At 41.5% G+C, this 17,637-nt stretch overlaps 3 protein-coding genes across 3 annotated transcripts in view; 2 read left to right on the plus strand and 1 right to left on the minus strand.

Annotated features, from left to right (window-relative positions):
• zgc:162944 (uncharacterized protein LOC569993 homolog) overlaps nucleotides 1–3,969 on the plus strand; it is a 4,122-nt gene extending 153 nt beyond the window's left edge. The window contains exons 1-4 of the mRNA XM_037686589.1: nucleotides 1–59; nucleotides 2,792–2,963; nucleotides 3,072–3,270; nucleotides 3,542–3,969. The exon at nucleotides 1–59 is cut by the window's left edge and continues 153 nt beyond it. Coding sequence (XP_037542517.1) covers nucleotides 1–59; nucleotides 2,792–2,963; nucleotides 3,072–3,270; nucleotides 3,542–3,737 — 626 coding nt within the window. The 3' untranslated portion in view covers nucleotides 3,738–3,969. The remainder of the gene's footprint in view (nucleotides 60–2,791; nucleotides 2,964–3,071; nucleotides 3,271–3,541) is intronic.
• Nucleotides 3,970–4,043: 74 nt separating this feature from the next.
• acod1 (aconitate decarboxylase 1) lies at nucleotides 4,044–6,663 on the minus strand. The gene is made up of 5 exons (XM_037686590.1): nucleotides 6,652–6,663; nucleotides 6,319–6,480; nucleotides 5,934–6,023; nucleotides 5,654–5,853; nucleotides 4,044–4,995 (listed from the first exon to the last, which is right to left on the minus strand). Exons 1-5 carry the CDS (start codon nucleotides 6,661–6,663, stop codon nucleotides 4,044–4,046), a joined length of 1,416 nt encoding a protein of 471 aa, XP_037542518.1.
• A 6,702-nt stretch (nucleotides 6,664–13,365) lies between these two features.
• Nucleotides 13,366–14,379, plus strand: kctd12.1 (potassium channel tetramerisation domain containing 12.1). The gene has a single exon (XM_037686591.1). The coding sequence runs from the start codon at nucleotides 13,399–13,401 to the stop codon at nucleotides 14,248–14,250; it is 852 nt and encodes a 283-aa protein (XP_037542519.1). The 5' UTR covers nucleotides 13,366–13,398; the 3' UTR covers nucleotides 14,251–14,379.
• Nucleotides 14,380–17,637: the final 3,258 nt, after the last annotated feature.

The raw sequence follows: 17,637 nt of genomic DNA on the forward strand, positions 1-17,637 counted from the left end.
GGAGTGAAATCCACGAAGCCTCCGCTGTTTTGGTCCATCTGAGCAGAGGAGGTGCCACAGTAAGCTGCTGAATCTGTATTTGCTCTCTGCAGGATAAAAATAGTCTGCGGTTTAAAATGTGAGGGGGAGGCTGAAGAAGGTGTGACACAAGCAATCTGACCGACTTTCTCTGTGGTTTGTTAAATCTGTCTAATGTTACTCAGTTATGTTATCTTCCACCTGACAAAGGTTGTCTTAAACAAAACAAGACACTGGAATTAACTTCCGGTAGGAGCAGACATCTGCATCTTAAGGTTGTTTTCAAATTCAGTTTATTCATAAAGCGCCAAGTCTCAGCAGAAGACGTCATCTCAGGGCGCTGAACAGAAACATTCATATACATAAAAAGTAAGTTAATAACATTATTGAGTTTAACTTCATCGCAGACTCATCTTGAGCATGAAGGCGACAGTGGGAAGGAAAAACTCCCACATGAGGAAGAAACCTCCAGCAGAACCAGGCTCAGGACGAGCAGCTTCAATCACATGGGCCACTTTAGTTAACGTTTCAAGAATGTTTTGAACATTTTCTTAATATTTTTAAGGAGCTAAACTATGTTACAAAGTGTGGACTGATTTTTAAACTGATTGTTGTACTATAAAGTATTTATTCACTAAAACCTCACTAATTTTTCTGTTCCATTTCATGTCTCTACTTGGAGACATTGCATATAACAATAATGAATAATAATAATGCATTCAATTTACATTAATTAATGTCAAAGTGTGAAAGCGCTGATAAACAAGTTTGTTACAAAATGTCCTTCCTAAAACAAGACTTAATTGTTGCGCATGTCTTTTTCCTTTCGCCACCTTGATACAAAGTCCGAGTCAACCCAGGTTATTTATACCACTTTGCATCACTGGATGTAATTTGAATCTTTATGCCGACCGGGTTTTAGTAGTTTGTATTTTCCTGTCTTCTCAATCATTTGTCACAAACTCGTCGTCAAACAGCGAGCACATTCTAATGTTTAAAGGCACCAAACAGAAAACATTCCTCTTCAGATGTTCATGTCTGCACGGTGAACCTAGAAATTTGGGTTGCTTAGCCCTAAATACAATTTTATTTTTCTGGAAAATTAGAGATTAGACAGTTAGGGTCATTCATAAATATCATTTTCACGAGCATGCTTAATGCTGCTTTCCTCTTTCCACCAGCTGGCTGGGGTTGTCGTGAAGTCTTTTTGTACTTCTTTTTTGCAGAAGGTCTTTTTTTACTTTGCATTAATCTTGTGTCCTGCACCGATTGCAGTTTTCTGGCCGATCACCGATTTCTAAAAAGTTTGACCTGCCGATACCGATTTTGTTTTATAAGCGACACTGTTAGGTCACAATGCACCTTCTGTTTTCCAATCTTATTTTATTGAACCCTTGAACAATATCCTAGAAACAAACTTGTTTTAACTGGCCATGAGGTTGTGCTCTGAAATATAAATGTTTAGACAATTGTTGTTAAAAGTAAAAAAAAAAATCTGTAAAATCGGTTTCTCATGCAAGTATCAGCTGAGTTCCGATTTCCAAAAATTAAGGAAATGGTGGCCGATTTATCTGTGCACCCCTAGTTCTTATTAGTTCATGTAAACCACTGAGATCAGACTGCACTCAGGCTGAAGAGACTTACTTTTTCACTTTACTGTCCATCTTCTGCTTTTTTCTCCTTATGTACTGTATATTGAAGACAAATTATCTGTTTTCTGATGCTGCAGCTTACAAGAAGTAAAAACCACAGCCTGCACTCGTAGTACTGATGATTCTGTCTTTTTGCATGTCATGCCTGGCTGTGCGGCTTTTAAAGTTTGCTGCATGAACTTGTTCTCTTATCCACAAACTTAACCAATTTTTAAATACTTTTATTGCCCTACATCGGAAATGTCTCATTAGAAAAACTAAAATAATGTTTTTGACATGTATTCGGATTTTAGAATAGAATGGTCTTTACTAGTCCTGTCGCAATAAATCAATTAATCGCATGATAAATGAAAATTATCAACCTCATTTTCATTTATCGGCTTTATCGTTTCTTCATGTCTCTCTTTCTATTGAAGACACTGGATGACAAAGATCAACTCCGGTGATCTTCACTGACTCCTCCCTTTCTCTTTTCTCTTTAAAATCCATTTTAACGATCCAAAGGGGGAGGGGGGGGTAACCTCCGTCTTGTCGAAGCTCCAAAATTCACAGTTGAAACCCGTGCTTTTGTGTCAAGTTTTTTTCTGCAAAAAGAAGCTGAAAACTTGTTTACTGATTAAAAAAAAAAAAAAATTATTATTAAAAGCTTTGTGTGAAAAATGCTATGCTAAAGAGCTCAAACCACACTGAGTGTCCGCCATTTTGAGAACCAAAGAGAGACAGCCCATGTCACGCCAAGCGACCTCCCTCCAGACACGCTGCTTGCTCCCTCACTATCCATCCGTCAGTTCAAACAGTCTTGAACAGCCATCTGGTGGTCAATAAAAGGTACTACTTGCTAAACAAATTCGCAAACATTTCTTCTTAAATTTGACAATGATTACTAATTATTGTCAAATTTCAAACAGTATTATTGTTTATTGCAATAATTTCTGAGGCAATCACCCAGCAAAATTTGTTAAAGTGACGGGCCTAGTCTCTTTATGGTCATTGCTGAGCCTGAGTAAAGGTGCCTCAACTGACAGTGTATTCTCATATTTTTGCACTTTGGAAATATAAATCACACAAAAACTGCCTCTGTCAACATAAGAGAGTCTATAGATTTTTTTACTTCATTGCAGGTGCAGATGTTTGCTCCCAACATTGATCAGATGCACGTGGTGAACCACCTGAAAGGTGAACCATCTCAGGAGAAGAGAAACGTTCTGGTGGAGAGTGCGAGGCTTGCCCGTGGAAACATCCAGGACCTGTCTAAACTCAGCGCCAAAGACCACGATGCTGTCATATTCCCAGGTTTGTTTGGGTCATTACTGGTCACGCGTTTCTTTTTTTCCTGGAACTAGTTGTGTGTTCAGGTGTTGAGCGTAAAACGTGTTTGGAACTGAATAACATGTTCTTCAGGTGGTTTTGGGGCAGCAAAGAACCTTTGCACGTGGGCAGTGCAGGGGAAGGACTGTGTGGTTAATGATGAGGTGAAGGCCGCCCTGCAGGCGTTCCACAGCGAAGGTAAACCCATCGGTCTCTGCTGCATCTCACCTGTCCTGGCTGCCAAGGTGTTTCCCGGGTGTGAGGTCACCGTCGGCATCGAGAAGGATGACAAGTGAGTCCGACTTGTTCAAACACCATGATGGGTCTTCTAGAATGTGATTTATTGTGGTAAAATGGGATGTAGTTGTACCCAACACATCATCTGAAGGCTAACGGGTTGAGTGAAATCTTAGTTTCTAACCAAAGCAAGGAAGCGGGTGATCTGCAGTTCTTCAAGGAATTCCTTCTTTCACACGTTCTCTGTCGAATGCCTAGCAATGATTCCTCTTCACTCAGGCTCCTGCAGTAAACTGCTCTCACAGTCAGACCTGGTTTTCTTTCAGGTATCCGGATACGTCTGACACCGCAGCAGCCATCAACCAGCTGGGCTGCAAGCACGTGAGCACGAGCGTCGCTCAGAGCCACGTGGACCAGAAGAACAAACTGGTCACCACCAGCGCCTTCATGTGCAGCGCTCCGATCCACGAGATCTTTGACGGCATCGGCTCGATGGTGCAGAGCGTACTGAAGCTGGCCTGATGTCACTGACAAGTAGACTGGGGTGGGGGGGGACCTGCTGAGCTGATGTTCTTCTGACGAGCACAGAATGAAAACGGCATCTTGATTTAAAAACATGTAGAGATACTCCGAAAGTGTGTTGCTGTGGTCGTTGTAACATCTGCATGACATGATTCTAGCACATCTAATGTATGACTCATCACCTTTAGTGAGCATGTAATAAAAAGCACATCAGCTTTTCTGTTCAGTTTATTTCAAACAAGTATAAAAGTGCATAAATATTTACATTCTGATTATTTACATTTTATCAGGTCAGGTGGTAAATGATTACATAATCCTCATCTTGTACAGCAGCTCCTGATTACTTGTCATTTTCAGATATGAACCTAGAAGCGAGCACTCGGACACCTTCTCCATGTTCCCCACCACGTCCATCACCCCCTCCACCCCTTCTGAGCACAACACGGTGGACGCGTTGACGCTGAACTTCTCCTCCAGGTCCCTCTGACTCAGCGGCTTCCTCCAGTGGCCATAAAAGGTGTCACACCTGGCTGCGGCGCTCCGCCCCTGAGCTGATCTGATCTCCACCTCGCTGTACATCTTGTCAAAGCTGGGGGCGTTGTCTTCAGGCGTCTCCACCTCCACTTTAGATAGCAGCTCCGTCAGTGCGGGCCGGTTGATTTGAGCTTGGCTATAAGAAGCGACCGTCACTTTGCCGTCCAGCAGAGCTGAGCAGGCGTTGAACTGAAACGAGTGCCTGGCTTGATGCTCCGTCGCAGGCGAGGGACAGTTGATGTACTTGGATGGAGGCACCCTCAGTGCAACGTGCTGAATCTGGCTGGGGTCAAAGTTCTCCACTGCGTCTTGAAGCTTTGCACGAGCGGCCAAAGCTGCATCCACAACCCAGTGCATGGCCAGGTGGGCGGGGATGCGCTTGAACGCCACATCCTGATCTTCAAGAATCCACCTAAAGACACCAGAGTCAGCCATGGGGGAGGGGTTGTAGTCTTTGTAGTAAACCCCCAGCCCGCTGTCCATGTCCAATATGGCTGGATTCCCCTCCAGTCCAATTTGTGCCAGCTGCGCGGCCTCCAGGCCTCTTCGAGCTGCGTTCCCGATGTGGAGAGGTTTGGTTTGTGTGGCGGCGTTGGCCAGAGGAGCCCCGGCAGAGGAGGCTGCGATGGCGAGGGCGTGACCGCACTGAGCAGGAGACAGAGCGAGGAGCTTCGCTGAGGCCGCAGCGCTCCCCATCACTCCGACCACGCTGGGAGGGTGGAATCTGTCAAAGACCAGCACGTTAAAGACGGGCTTTAATTTTTACTGAACGTCACAAACATCCACAGCTGTTCCTGTTCTCAGTCAGGCAGAATATTAATCTTTTAAGGAAATTTAGGAGATTGTGGACAAAAAATATTGTTAAACTTTAAATTGAGAAAATTCTTCAGCCTCAGTTTGGAGGAACAGAATAATTTTGACGAGTCAACGTCTGAGATTACATTCTAAAACTTTACACTGTCATACATTTTATAATATTCTACAGGAAGTGCTACAGCTAGCAGAAACCGTTATCGTTATGGAAATGTTGATTAAAAAAAAAAAAAAAAGAATTTAAGTAAATTATAATAGTTTTAAAAATGGAGCTATTTTAAGCAGCAGCCTATTTTTGTCTTGACCCCGCTTGCGTTGCCTGTAGCTAAATAATCTGGTCAAAATAAAACTTCATGCTTTCCAGCTGAGGTTGTTCAAAGAACTATTTATAACGGGTAAATAATAATTGGTCATTTTTCACAGAACCCCACTTTAAATACTGTTTTTAAAACCTCAACTGAAAGGAAAATGAAAAATTGACGTTTAAAAAAAACACTATGAGGAAAAGTTGCAACAGACGGAGTATAAAAAAGCAGAAGATGAAATATTTGGGATGTTTCAACTCTCACCTTTCAGGGATGTTGTAGGCCTCTTTAGAGAACCTCATTAGCCTGCCCTGCACCTCGAGGCCCACGTTGAAGGCCAGCAGGAGGTCCAGACCAGAGGGCCGGCTCGGCAGGGTCTCTGCCAGGGCCAGCAGGGCGGGCAGCACGGCTCCGGAGGGATGAGTAGCAGGGTGCCACGTGTCGTCAAAGTCCATGGAGTGAACCTGACATCAGAGAAGCTCGTGATCAAACCTCAAAGCAGAGCAGAAGTCTCCATCACAATGTTTTTACGTTCCAGACTTACTGCGATGCCGTTGACGAAAGCGGCGTAATGAGGAGGTAGAGTGACCTCTGATCGACCCCAAACGCTGCTCCTCTGCTCAGACATGAACATCTGCAGTTGGAGAGTTTTATAAGTTAGAAGGAAAAGATCCTGCTTTACTGAAACTCAATGGCAGAATAGAAGAGCATCTGAAGAATCGTCCAAGATGGATCGAGATGATTCAAGATGCAAATAAAGCGTATATAATTATCTGTTGCTATTTAAAAAAACAAGCATTTCTAATGTGTAATTTATAGAATTTTAGAAATATTTTTGCAGTTGCTATTTATTTTTGACAATCAAAGTCTGTCTCTGCAGATATTTTGCTGCAGCATTATAAAAAAACCTGTTTTTGAGTACACTGTACCTGGCTGTACATTAGGGCCTTGTTGAAGACGGCTGTCCGGCTCCCTAACAGTCCGACGCCCAGGGTGTCCAGCAGCATCCGTTTGCTCCTGTTAATCACACCATCTGTCAGATGGGTGGTGTTAAGGGCGTGGATCGCAGCTCCAAAGCTCTCTGTAATTCCCTGCAAAGGTGAATCAGGGCCAGTCAGGGCCAAACTGCCACACAAAACTCTTAAATATTACAGATTTTGACAAATGAAGGCATTTTAAAGACAACTTTTTAAAAACATTCTTTTTTTTTATATAAATAAAATTAAGTAAACCTAAGAAAATAAGTATTAAATTGTCAGTACCTTGCGAAGCATTGCTTTGTCTCAACTACCTCTTCATGTGAACACATTCAAAACTTCTCGTCTTTTATAGCGTTTTACTTTGTGGGCTGGTCAGCCGAATTTCCAAAGTGGTTAAAATCAACATGAGAAGTGGACACTTTCACAATGACTGCACTCACTTTATTGTTTCAACTGATTGTGACAATATTGGACATTTTACTTCTTGCTTTCATTTTGATTATCACTAATTTGCTTTTGAATGCAACATTTCTAATAAAACAGGAGCTAAACCACGTGATAACACATAATAGTCAAGTCCAAAATGAAACATATAAAAGCTTAAAATGAAACAAAATCAGCATTTCTGGAAGTTTTCCTTTGATTCGCGAGCTTGCGTTTCATCTATGACTTGGAAAAGTCTGCTGACAAGTCATCTTTCACAATCCACATCTTTCTGAGACCACACTGGAAAGTCAGTTTTCTGCAATGGGAAGTTTTGAGGAGAGGAACTCGTCGCCAGTAATCACGAGTCTGAGATCAAACAGCTGTGGAAATAAGAAATGTAAACCCTCACTTTGGAGAGTGGCTGTGGTTCTTCAAAATAGCTCTGATGGCTTTGCTCCAAACCAAAAAAAGGTGAAAACCTAAAAATGTTGCTTTTATTGAAAGGAAAGGAGTAAGGAGGTCTGAACACTTCCTGAGGTGACAGAAAAATAACATTACACAAAATAAACTAGATGCAGATAAAATGTAAAATTACGGTGAGTATGAAAATAAATAAATTCAACTGAGCTACTTTAGAACACCTGCATTCACATATTTTCTCAGTATTTCACTTTATGAACTTTACCTTTTGACTTTTAGTATTTAAACTGTGACTGCAAAATTTTACATCAAAAGAAAAAGGAAGTAAAACAAAGTTGTTAGTGCTAGATTCAATTCAAAAATACTTTATTGATCCCAAAGAGAAATTAAGTGTTGTCATAGCTCATCATCCTGGTTTCATTCAAGAGTTGTTATAGATGCTGCTGTGGGCAGGAAGGATCTCCTGCAGCAAATCTGAAGAATCTGGCCACAGATCCGTCCTCCTGGATCCAGCTTGCTGTCAGATCCGGCGGGCCTCTCAGTCCTCCTGGGCAGCAGGACTGCCCGAATGCCGGGCAGAGTTCCTCTCTGAACTATGGTCACTCCTCCCAGCAGTCTGCCGAGCTCCTCGTCACGACGAACAGACAGCTGAAGGTGCTGGAGGATGACCCCTGTCCTCCCATTGTCACAAGCTGAGTTTCCCACCAGCTCCAGGATCTCGGCGGTCAGGTACTTGAGCACTGCCGTCAGGTTGACGGGAAATAGTCCACGGTGCCTCCTTTTCAACTCATTTGGGATTTGGGACTGTAGTTGAGGTATTGGAGCTTTTGAGATGTTAATCAGCTGCTCCTGGTTGTTAAAAAGCACATTGTTGCCATGGTTACGCATCATAACAAATGCCCCAAAGTAAAAAGGTTTCAGTAAAAATCCTTCCAGCTGCACAGCATCTGATACCAGAGGAAACAATCATCCGAAAAAAGCAATTTACATCCAGAAAATAGAGGAGTTAAAGTTTTCAAAAGCAATAGCTCATAATGAATGTGACAGAGCTGCTCCAACATGCAGCCACCCCGAGAGGCGCAATTCTAGAACGATTCTAGAATAACTACTTGTATGCATTTCTTGAAGGAATCACCCACAGCCTGCAGATCAAAGTTAAAACAAATAACCTCTAGAGCTCAGAGCACGTGTTATGGATGACTCCCAGCTAGTACCACACCAAATCGTAGCTCAATATCTACAACGGACAAAGTTACAGCAGTTTTGTGTTTATAAGATCCTCACCTTTCAGGGATGGGGAAAAAAAAAACGGTTATTTCTTAAGGCTGGCTGCTCATATCATCACAGTCCCTGTGACCCACATCTTCAATCTCTCCATAAGACAAAACTCCATTCCAGATGCTTGGAAAACAGCCTTTGTTCTTCCTGTGCTGAAGGGAGGTGACCCCACCTCACTGAACAACAATCTCCAAACTCTGCATTTTAGCCAAGGTTCTAGAAAAACTGATAAACTCTCAAATCAAAAATTACCTGGACTCATTTAACATCTTACCTCCACATCAATCTGGTTTCAGGAAACAACACAGCACAACCACTGCTTCACTGAAGGTTCTCAATGACGTTGTTGAAGCACTGGATGCTAAAGATTATTGTGCTGCACTTTAATTAGACCTGTCTAAAACTTTTGACACTGTGGATCATAACATCTTGTGTCATAATCTCTCAGAAATCGGTTTCTCAAAACAAATCATTGGTTGGTTCTCTAACTATCTCTCAGACCAGAGGCAATGTGTTCAACATAATGGTACTTCCTCCAGTTATTTAACAGTCAACAATGGTGTACCACAAGGCTCAGTCTTAGGACCCACCCTCTTTACAATCTACATACATAATGTAGGTAAAAACATCCCTAATGCATCCATACATTTCTTTGCTGATGACACAGTTGTTTATTGTCGAGCTAAAACAGTTGAAAAGGCTTTCCAGCTTTTGAAATCTGCATTCAACAACATCCAGACAGATTTGTTCCACCTCAAACTTGTCCTAAACAACGATAAAACCAAAGGGATGCTTTATTCAAACAGGAAGTCGGTCTCAGCAGTTCTTCCTCAGATTTTATCCTCAAATGGTGTCCCCATTGAGTTTGTTGATTCCTATAAATATTTGGGTATCTTGGTCGACTCGCATCTCTCTTTTAAGCTTCATGTGGAAAACTTGGTAAAGAAACTGAAAGTTAAACTGGGTTTCTTTTTCAGAAACAGATCCTGTCTAACCCTGAATGCTAGGAAACGCCTTGTATCTGTGACTTTCCTTCCCTCCATTGATTACGGTGACATTATTTACATGATCTCTCCTACAAGAACCCTGCAGATGTCGGATGCTGTCTATCATGATGCACTAAGATTCATAACTGGCTGTAACTACTGTACCCACCATTGCACCAGTATTCACTGGTTAACCTGTCATCATTAACTTCACACAGACTCTCTCACTGGTACATTTTCATCTTTAAATCACTTCTTGGTCTGCTGCCTTCATACATCTCCTCCTGCATGTCTCTGCGTGAGTGCAGCTACAGCGTGCGCTCTCAGGACATTATTACCTGCAGTGTTCCCTCAGTGAGGACTGAACTTGGCAAAAGGGCCTTCTCCTACTCCGCTCCTGTTTCCTGGAATATCTTACAAAAACAATTTGAATCTCTCGACCTTGACCTCTCTAAGTGGCTTTAAGAATCTGTTGGACTCCTGGCAAAGACCAATGCAGACATGTTCCTGTTTTTAGTTTTCTACATTCGCCTTAGAATCTAGCTGTTTTTGTTACCTTTTTCTTTTAGCCATCCTATTTGTTTAGAAAAAAAAAACCTGGAGTATGACTTTTTATAACTGTTTATTGTTGTCGCTGTTGTCCATTGTTGTCATCATTCTTTGTTGAAATCAGGTCTCTCTTGTAAATGAGTCCTCGAGGCTCAATGGGATTTACCTGTCTAAATAAAGGTCGAATGAATGAATGGAAAAAAATAAGGTTTATTAGTTGTTGCAGCTTCCTGAATCAAGTCAGTTCTAAAAGTTAATTAGTTTTAGATAATCACCAAATTTTTATTTTCTGAAAGTTTATTAACGTCCATTACTGGATTATAGTGGATGGACAATCAGTGAACTGTGAAATATTGTGCTAACACACACCTTTAATGATGTTGGCGATAAAAAAAAATTACGCTTAAACACTGAAGAAGTCCAATTTGGATTTAGTGCATTTCAAGTTTTTATCTCATTCTAAATTAGTTTTATTGCACTTTAATTTAGCTTATCTCTTTACATACACTTTGCTTTCATAATTTTCTGTTTTTAATTTTTTATTTATGTTTCCTATTGTCTCTGTTGTTTCTTTCCCAAAAGAGAGCGCATGAATCATTGTGGAATATTTTCTAAGCTCACATTTATCAGCTGCAGTGTAAAAATCCAGTCTTAACAAATGTGTTCCTCTGCTGTAGCAGAAACATTGTGTGAACTTTTGTTACCCTTTGTTCTGATGAAATACGGAAGTTTTTTTGTGCGGTGACAGAATTTGTTGAGTCTGCAGAATTTCCAGGCAGAAGTTTTGATTCATCTTTCTAGCAGCCCATCTGTACAGATCACCATCCTGCCTTAAACGCACCACGTGAAGGACAGAGCTTCATGAAGTTCATTAAGTCTTATATAGATTTGTCTTTTTTTAAATAAGAGACGTTGTTTTTTGCATCTCTTAATCACTAATAAAAACATGCTGTAATAAAAAAAAATGCCTTAAGGATTGAAACTTTGACAGAACCTGGTTGCTGTGAGTTTGAGGCTCACAGGATGCAGGTTAGATCCAAAGTTTTTTAAGAATGACACTCTCAAAGGCAGACAACCCTCCTACAACAAGAAAAAGTAAAAATCAGCTAAAACAAGTGGTCTGTAAACTTTATTTTAAGCCATTTTTAACTATTTTCCCACTAAATAAATTTGTCTAAAACAACTAAATTCTACATCTTACAAAAACATCCTTTATAAAACATATAAGCAGTTTATGCTGTAAAATTGTATATTTTTTAATTTAACATAACAAATGTATGTAATTCTACAGAAATCATTGAGCCTTTCTTGTTTAAAATGATGCAGAATTGACTGAGTTTCACATATTTGTGAAAAAAAAGGGCAAAATAAGTTTCGCATTTAGACATAAATGCAGCACAAGTTGCACATTTATGTGCTCGAATAGCTACATTTTGTATTAGAGGCATCATTTTTCACGTTCTTATATAAACATCTGTTTGTTTTTATGATGTTTCAGTGTCTTCAAACCCATAATGTCCAATAGAAGTGCAAAACTATCATTAGTATTTTTAGCAGTTTGTCATTAATATGTTCATACATGTGAATTTTCTGGCGGATCTGGAGAACGACTTTCAGAAAGTTGCATAAACAAAATGGAGAAATCAAACTATGACGTTTAAACACGCTTTATTAAAAACTTGAGTCACATTCAGTTGACTGGTGTCTGCATGTGCACGTATTGCATTTATAATGACAGATATTTCTTAATAACCTGAGGTTACACAGCAGCCTGACCTCCTCATAATATTAGTGTTTATCTTCTGCAGAAAGTTCATGCACATATTCCCAAACCTCTGGACAGGAACGGCATGTTTCTATAGTCAATGTAGAAATAAAATTTTCAGGCTTGTTGTTTTTTGACAAAGTTAGAAGCAGCCACTTCAGAGGAGCAGAGGAGTCACATGAGTTGTTCATATGTACAGTGTGGTGAGGTGCAGAGTTAGTGGAAAAGTTGCAGAAAAACCAGGATTATTATTATTATTATTATTATTATTATTATTATTATTATTATTATTATTATTAATAATATGTTTAGGCTAAAACTAAGAACAAAGTAGTACCAAGGCTGCCTTCGGACTTGTCAGGTTTGCCACAATCCACCAAGTGATGGGTGTTTGAGAGTCATGAGAGGTTTGGCTCAGCTCTTTGGTGAGCTAAGTCAAAAGATACAAAGCTCAGGAAAGAGCTATAAATCCCATCAAGGTTTCCATCATGAGTGAAGGCAGCCCAGTAACCATATGTTCTGAAAAACAAACTTCCTAACATGGCTGTGAGGCAATCCAAAGACAGGTTTACAATCCATCCATCCATTCTCTTTACCCAAAAAATATATTACAAGAAATATCCTACTCCACTATGAATGAAACAAGAACATAAAGTGAAAAAACTAATCTCAGAACCACAAGTTTCACTCAAAAACAAAACACAAACAATACTTTATTCTAGATTTGTTGCAAGGAATGTTAGATTTTTATCAGTTTGTCTTTGTCTTGTGTGTTACCATCGTTACCTGCAGCGTTCCCTCAGTGCGGACTGAACTTGGCAAAAAGGCCTTTTCCTGCTCAGCTGTAACTTGGAACATCTTGCAACAGGAAGTGAAGCCATCTGAATGTCTTTACTGCGTTTCAAACATTTGATAATGTCAATAAAAAAATCAAAGTAAATATGTTCTTGTTTTTAGTATTTCACCTTACAGCACCCTGATTTATTTTTTTATTCACTACTCTTATTTTAACTGCATTTTTACTGTAGTTTATTGTTATTATTGTTTACTGTTATTGTTGTCTGTACTTTAATGTTCTGCCTGGAACAGGTCTCTCTTGTAAATGAGTCCTCGTGGCTCAATGAGACTAGAGGTTGAATAAATGAATGTGTTCAGAATAGAACCTAAACTTGTCCATACTGCTGCGTGTGCGTGCGTGTGTGTGCGTGTGGTTCTGGCTGCATTTTCAACATAGCTGCAATGGGTGTCACTCTTTCCATGTTTTCTGAACATTCCTTCAAAACATCAAGTTCATGCAGCTGCATGCTGTTCCTCAGAATACATAATTTATTGGATTATTTCAATAATGGTGGTGGGGGGGGGGGGCGGCATTTGGTGCTCTGAGCAGAAATAAATTAAAATATATGTCACATGTTTCTGGTAAATCTATCCATTCTGTTGTGTTTGTTCAGAGCTGCAGCAGCAGCTCAACAGTTAAATGTTAATTCAGCAGTCACTCTTGCGTGCACGCGCGCACACGCACGTGTTAAGCCCAAGCTTCATAAGCAAAGCAGCTGGCGCACAGTGCTGCCACTGATCCTCCAGCAGCTCAGCGGCTCACAGACGATGGCACTGGTCGACACGGAGCGCGCTGCGTCCGGCTGCGGGGGCCCGAGCTCCCCGTTCTCAGAGATCATCGAGCTGAACGTGGGGGGGCAGGTCTACGTGACCCGGCACAAAACTCTGATCGCGGTGCCGGACTCGCTCCTGTGGACCATGTTCAGCAAGAAGTCCCCCAAGGAGCTGGCGAAGGACAGCAAGGGGCGCTTCTTCCTGGACAGGGACGGCTTCTTGTTCCGGTACATCCTCGACTACCTCCGAGACCTGAACCTGGTCCTCCCGGACTACTTCCCGGAGAAAAGCCGGCTGCAGAGGGAGGCGGACTTCTTCCTGCTGCGGGAGCTGTCCAAGCGCCTCAGCCCGCGCGTGAGTAAGGAGAACTCGATGAGTGAGGAGATCATCCAGAGCGACACGGAGGACGGCGCGCCGCAGCCCGACGCGTCTTTACGCACGGTGTCTGTGAGCGGAGCCGTGCGCTCCCCGTCCCTGGACTCCAGGAGGTCCGGATACATCACCGTGGGATACCGTGGCTCCTACACCATCGGCAGAGACATCCAAACTGACGCCAAGTTCAGGAGGGTGGCGCGCATCACCGTCTGCGGGAAGACGTCCCTGGCGAAGGAGGTGTTCGGAGACACGCTGAACGAGAGCAGGGACCCGGACAGACCCCCGGAGAGGTACACCTCCCGCTACTACCTCAAGTATAATTTCTTGGAGCAGGCGTTTGACAAGCTGACAGAGGCTGGCTTCCACATGGTGGCCTGCAGCTCCACGGGCACCTGCGCGTACACCAGCAACGATCCAAGCGAGGACAAAATCTGGACTAGCTACACTGAATATGTCTTCTGCCGGGAATAACCCGCAGCAGCTCGGTCTTTTCACTTCAATGTAAATATATGTAGAACAAGCTAAAGGTGGAATGTCTTTAAAAAAGTACAGAAATGTGCTGAAAGGAAACTTCAGGGGGAGATGAGACAATTGGACTTTACGCACAAAATTCTGACAGTTTTTCAATGAAAAAACAAGTTCAAAGTGAGAACATCATCATCTGACACTTCTCCAAGAGCTGATAAACATCCTGATCCTGCATGTCATTGTTTCAGTCACATCTGACTCAGTGCTAACTGTGAGTTGTGCAGGAGAAGAAACACGGATTAGTATTCAGTGTCATTGTAACTTGAAGGCTGAGTTTTGTAGTTTATCTTCTAATCTGTAGGATCTTCAGCAGCAAAGGACTGACATGTGCGTGAAGTGTTTGTTAAATCTGTTCAGACCAAATAAAATATCTTCTACTCTTTTATTCTCAGGTCTTTGTTAGTCATCTTACATGTTGAGAGAAGTACAGGGGCAAATTCAATGTTTTATTTAAGGGGGGAGCCAGATTGTGGGAGGGGGCACTGTTCTTAGGTGACACATGCACCAAAAACCATAATGGAATCTCAGGAGTTTTATTTTATGTCTTTTAGAAAAATACTGCAATATGAGAGTTGGAGGATCACCTCTTTGACCTATTTTCATATTTTATATGATATTTTTAATTGAGAACGTCACAAGCACTGCCCAACGCTTTAAACAAAGATTTATCTTGTAGCCCTTAGAATATGTGTTCAGGATGACGCTCAGCTACACCAACTTTTAGCTCAATATTCATAAAACTGACTAAATTGTAACAATTTTCATGCTTTCTGAGGTAAATGAACTTGTCCATCTTGATTTGGATTAACTCCAAAATTTAATCAGAGGTGCATCTGGAGATGACTTTATGAGATATTTATTAAAAGTCTTCCAGTGTTTTATGAAATATTTTGCTAACAGACAACCAGATAGACCAAGTCACATAGGACATTATATTATCGGCCTTTCGTGGAGGCGAGCGATAATAAAAGACAGGATCTGCTTTGGGTACAGCAAATTTATAAGGTGGGCCGTGGCCACCTGGCCTGCACCTGATGGCAGCTCTGAAAATGTAATTTCAACTTCACCTAACTTTGTTGTGCTGATTCCACCACACTTGATTGTTCACGTAAGAAGACTAGCAGGTTTTCTAAAAGTGCATGGAGCAAAATATCTCAAAATAATGCCCACTGGCTTCAGGAGTAGCTAATGCACAAGAATTTATGGAAAACACGTTGGACAATTTATTTTAAAGACAAAGTGGTTCGGTTAGATTTTACTAATAGTAATTTTTTTGCTATAATATGTCTTTACGTTAATACAAATTGCCACGATCTTCTAACTGATGTGTTGAACCCACGTGCAGGAAGATGACAACAGACTCGGGATAAAAGTTGAACAGGATTTATTAACAAAAACAAAATGGAAACGCTGACAGGGCAGCTTTGGACAGGACGGGAGGCAGAACACGACACCATTGAAGGACAATCCGGAGACAAGTGACAAGACACAAAGGAGCTGAATATATGCACACGCTGATGGGGACGAACAACAGGCGCCTGCGGTGATTAACACTGAACACAGGTGAGACGAGGGCTGAACACAAGGAGGAGGAGAAAACACTGAGAGGTGAATGAAAACATGAGGAAACAGCAAAGACCAAAACCCCAGAACTCCTACACAAATAACTAAAAATATAAATTCAACAGAAAAAATTGTGTGATTCACTCAACACCTGCACTGTCCCGTCTAATGCGTTCATTTCATTCATCTCCCTCCAGCCTTTTGACTGTGGAGAAGCCCGGCCTAGAAACTCCCCCTGCATGGCACCGACCCTGCCAGCTCCACAAAATGTGTTTCACTGTTCCAACAAAACAGACATCCAAACATCCCTCTGTACCTGGCCTCATTCTCATGGCAGCCTTAGAATAACCTGACCTTCAGTTCGTCCATGAACTATCACTTCAGGCTCTATTTTCAGTTTAATCACACAAGAAGAAGAAAACACATGAATACATTAACGTAGATATTGCAGGAGGGTCCGTTTTGTCACGCAGATTTAGCATGTTGCGTGGATGCAAATATTGCAGCTGTGCACATGATGTCATAATCATTTCAAGTGTAAATAATGAGAGGGTCCAGCTGCACACAAAGTCTGCCAGGGACCGAGGATGAGCGACGAGTCCATGGATAACCAGCATACAGCCCAATCTGGAAGGTGTTTCACCCCAAAGCAGAGGAAAATAGAATCATTTAAAGCTGTGGCTGTGGTTAGAGAGCACAGAGGCTTAGTGTTCGTTGGAGGAAAATGTTATGCTTGGGCAGGTAGAAAATTACCTGTGGAGCATAGATCTTGTTTTAAATGCTACTCAGCATGAGCGACCTGTCACTGGTTATGATCTGAGTAGGAATTTTCATTTAGATGGTTCTGAAATGTCACCACGGGAAGATGTAAAAAAAAAAAAAGATGGATGAATTCCATTTGGCTTCTATAGCCTCTGGCTTATACAGGCTCAAAGTCGACACTGATATAATGAACGCAGCTACTGAACAATTTAAAAAGACGTCATTAAAGCTCACAGTTTAATGGTGAAGAATTAATAACCTGGTGATACACCTTGTCATGGAAGTCTGACAATAGAGCTCAGCCACCACAGTGATGTTATTCAGATTCAGAGATTCTTCATTGTCATTCGCACCACATGTGGTACATGTGGTGGAATGAAATTATGTACACAGGGTCCCAGTTACATCCAACAATAAAATGTAAAAGAAAAACAATGATAACATCTAAGATATGAACTAAGAAAAACATCAGCTAAAAGTACACTAAGCACTAATAAACACAATACATTGAACAGCAGCACGAACATGAGTCTGTGTGAGCAGATGAGCATGCATGAACACAGCAACATGAAACAGATCAGCAGCAACATGAAACAGATCAGCAGCAACATGATGTGATTTTTCACAGTGATTATTCTGATTAGAGAATCATGAGTCTAACAGCCTCAGGGTAGAAGCTGTTCCTCAGTCTAGTGGTTCTACACTTAATGCTCCTTAACCTCCTTCCTGAGGGGAGTGGGGCAAAAAGTGTGTGTGCTGGGTGGGTGGGGTCCTTCACGATGCAGGTGGCCCTCTTCCTGCATCTGGAGGTGTAAATGTCTGTGATGGTGGGGAGACTGACTCTAACACACTTCTGTACATGTTGTTATAAATTTAGACTTTTTCATCATTTAAAATATTTTTTTCAAGTTAAAGGCCTAGCACTGATCACCAGTATTTACTGCCAGAGTTTTAAACTACAATCATCTCGCATTAAGAGATTATAGTGTAACTTTTTCATCAAAT

The sequence above is a fragment of the Nematolebias whitei genome, chromosome 13 (assembly GCF_014905685.2).
Source record: "Nematolebias whitei isolate Nwh7 chromosome 13, NemWhi1, whole genome shotgun sequence".
In the NCBI taxonomy this organism is placed as follows: Eukaryota; Metazoa; Chordata; class Actinopteri; order Cyprinodontiformes; family Rivulidae; genus Nematolebias; species Nematolebias whitei.

Excerpts from the sequence above, each read along its gene's own strand:
- acod1 (XM_037686590.1), bottom strand. Across the intron at positions 6,024-6,318 it reads AGGCCCTAATGTACAGCCAG|ATGTTCATGTCTGAGCAGAG; the intron begins GTACAGTGTACT and ends CTCCAACTGCAG. Across the intron at positions 5,854-5,933 it reads CTTTCGTCAACGGCATCGCA|GTTCACTCCATGGACTTTGA; the intron begins GTAAGTCTGGAA and ends CTCTGATGTCAG.
- kctd12.1 (XM_037686591.1), top strand. The coding sequence starts at position 13,399 with ATGGCACTGGTCGACACGGAGCGCGCTGCGTCCGGCTGCGGGGGCCCG.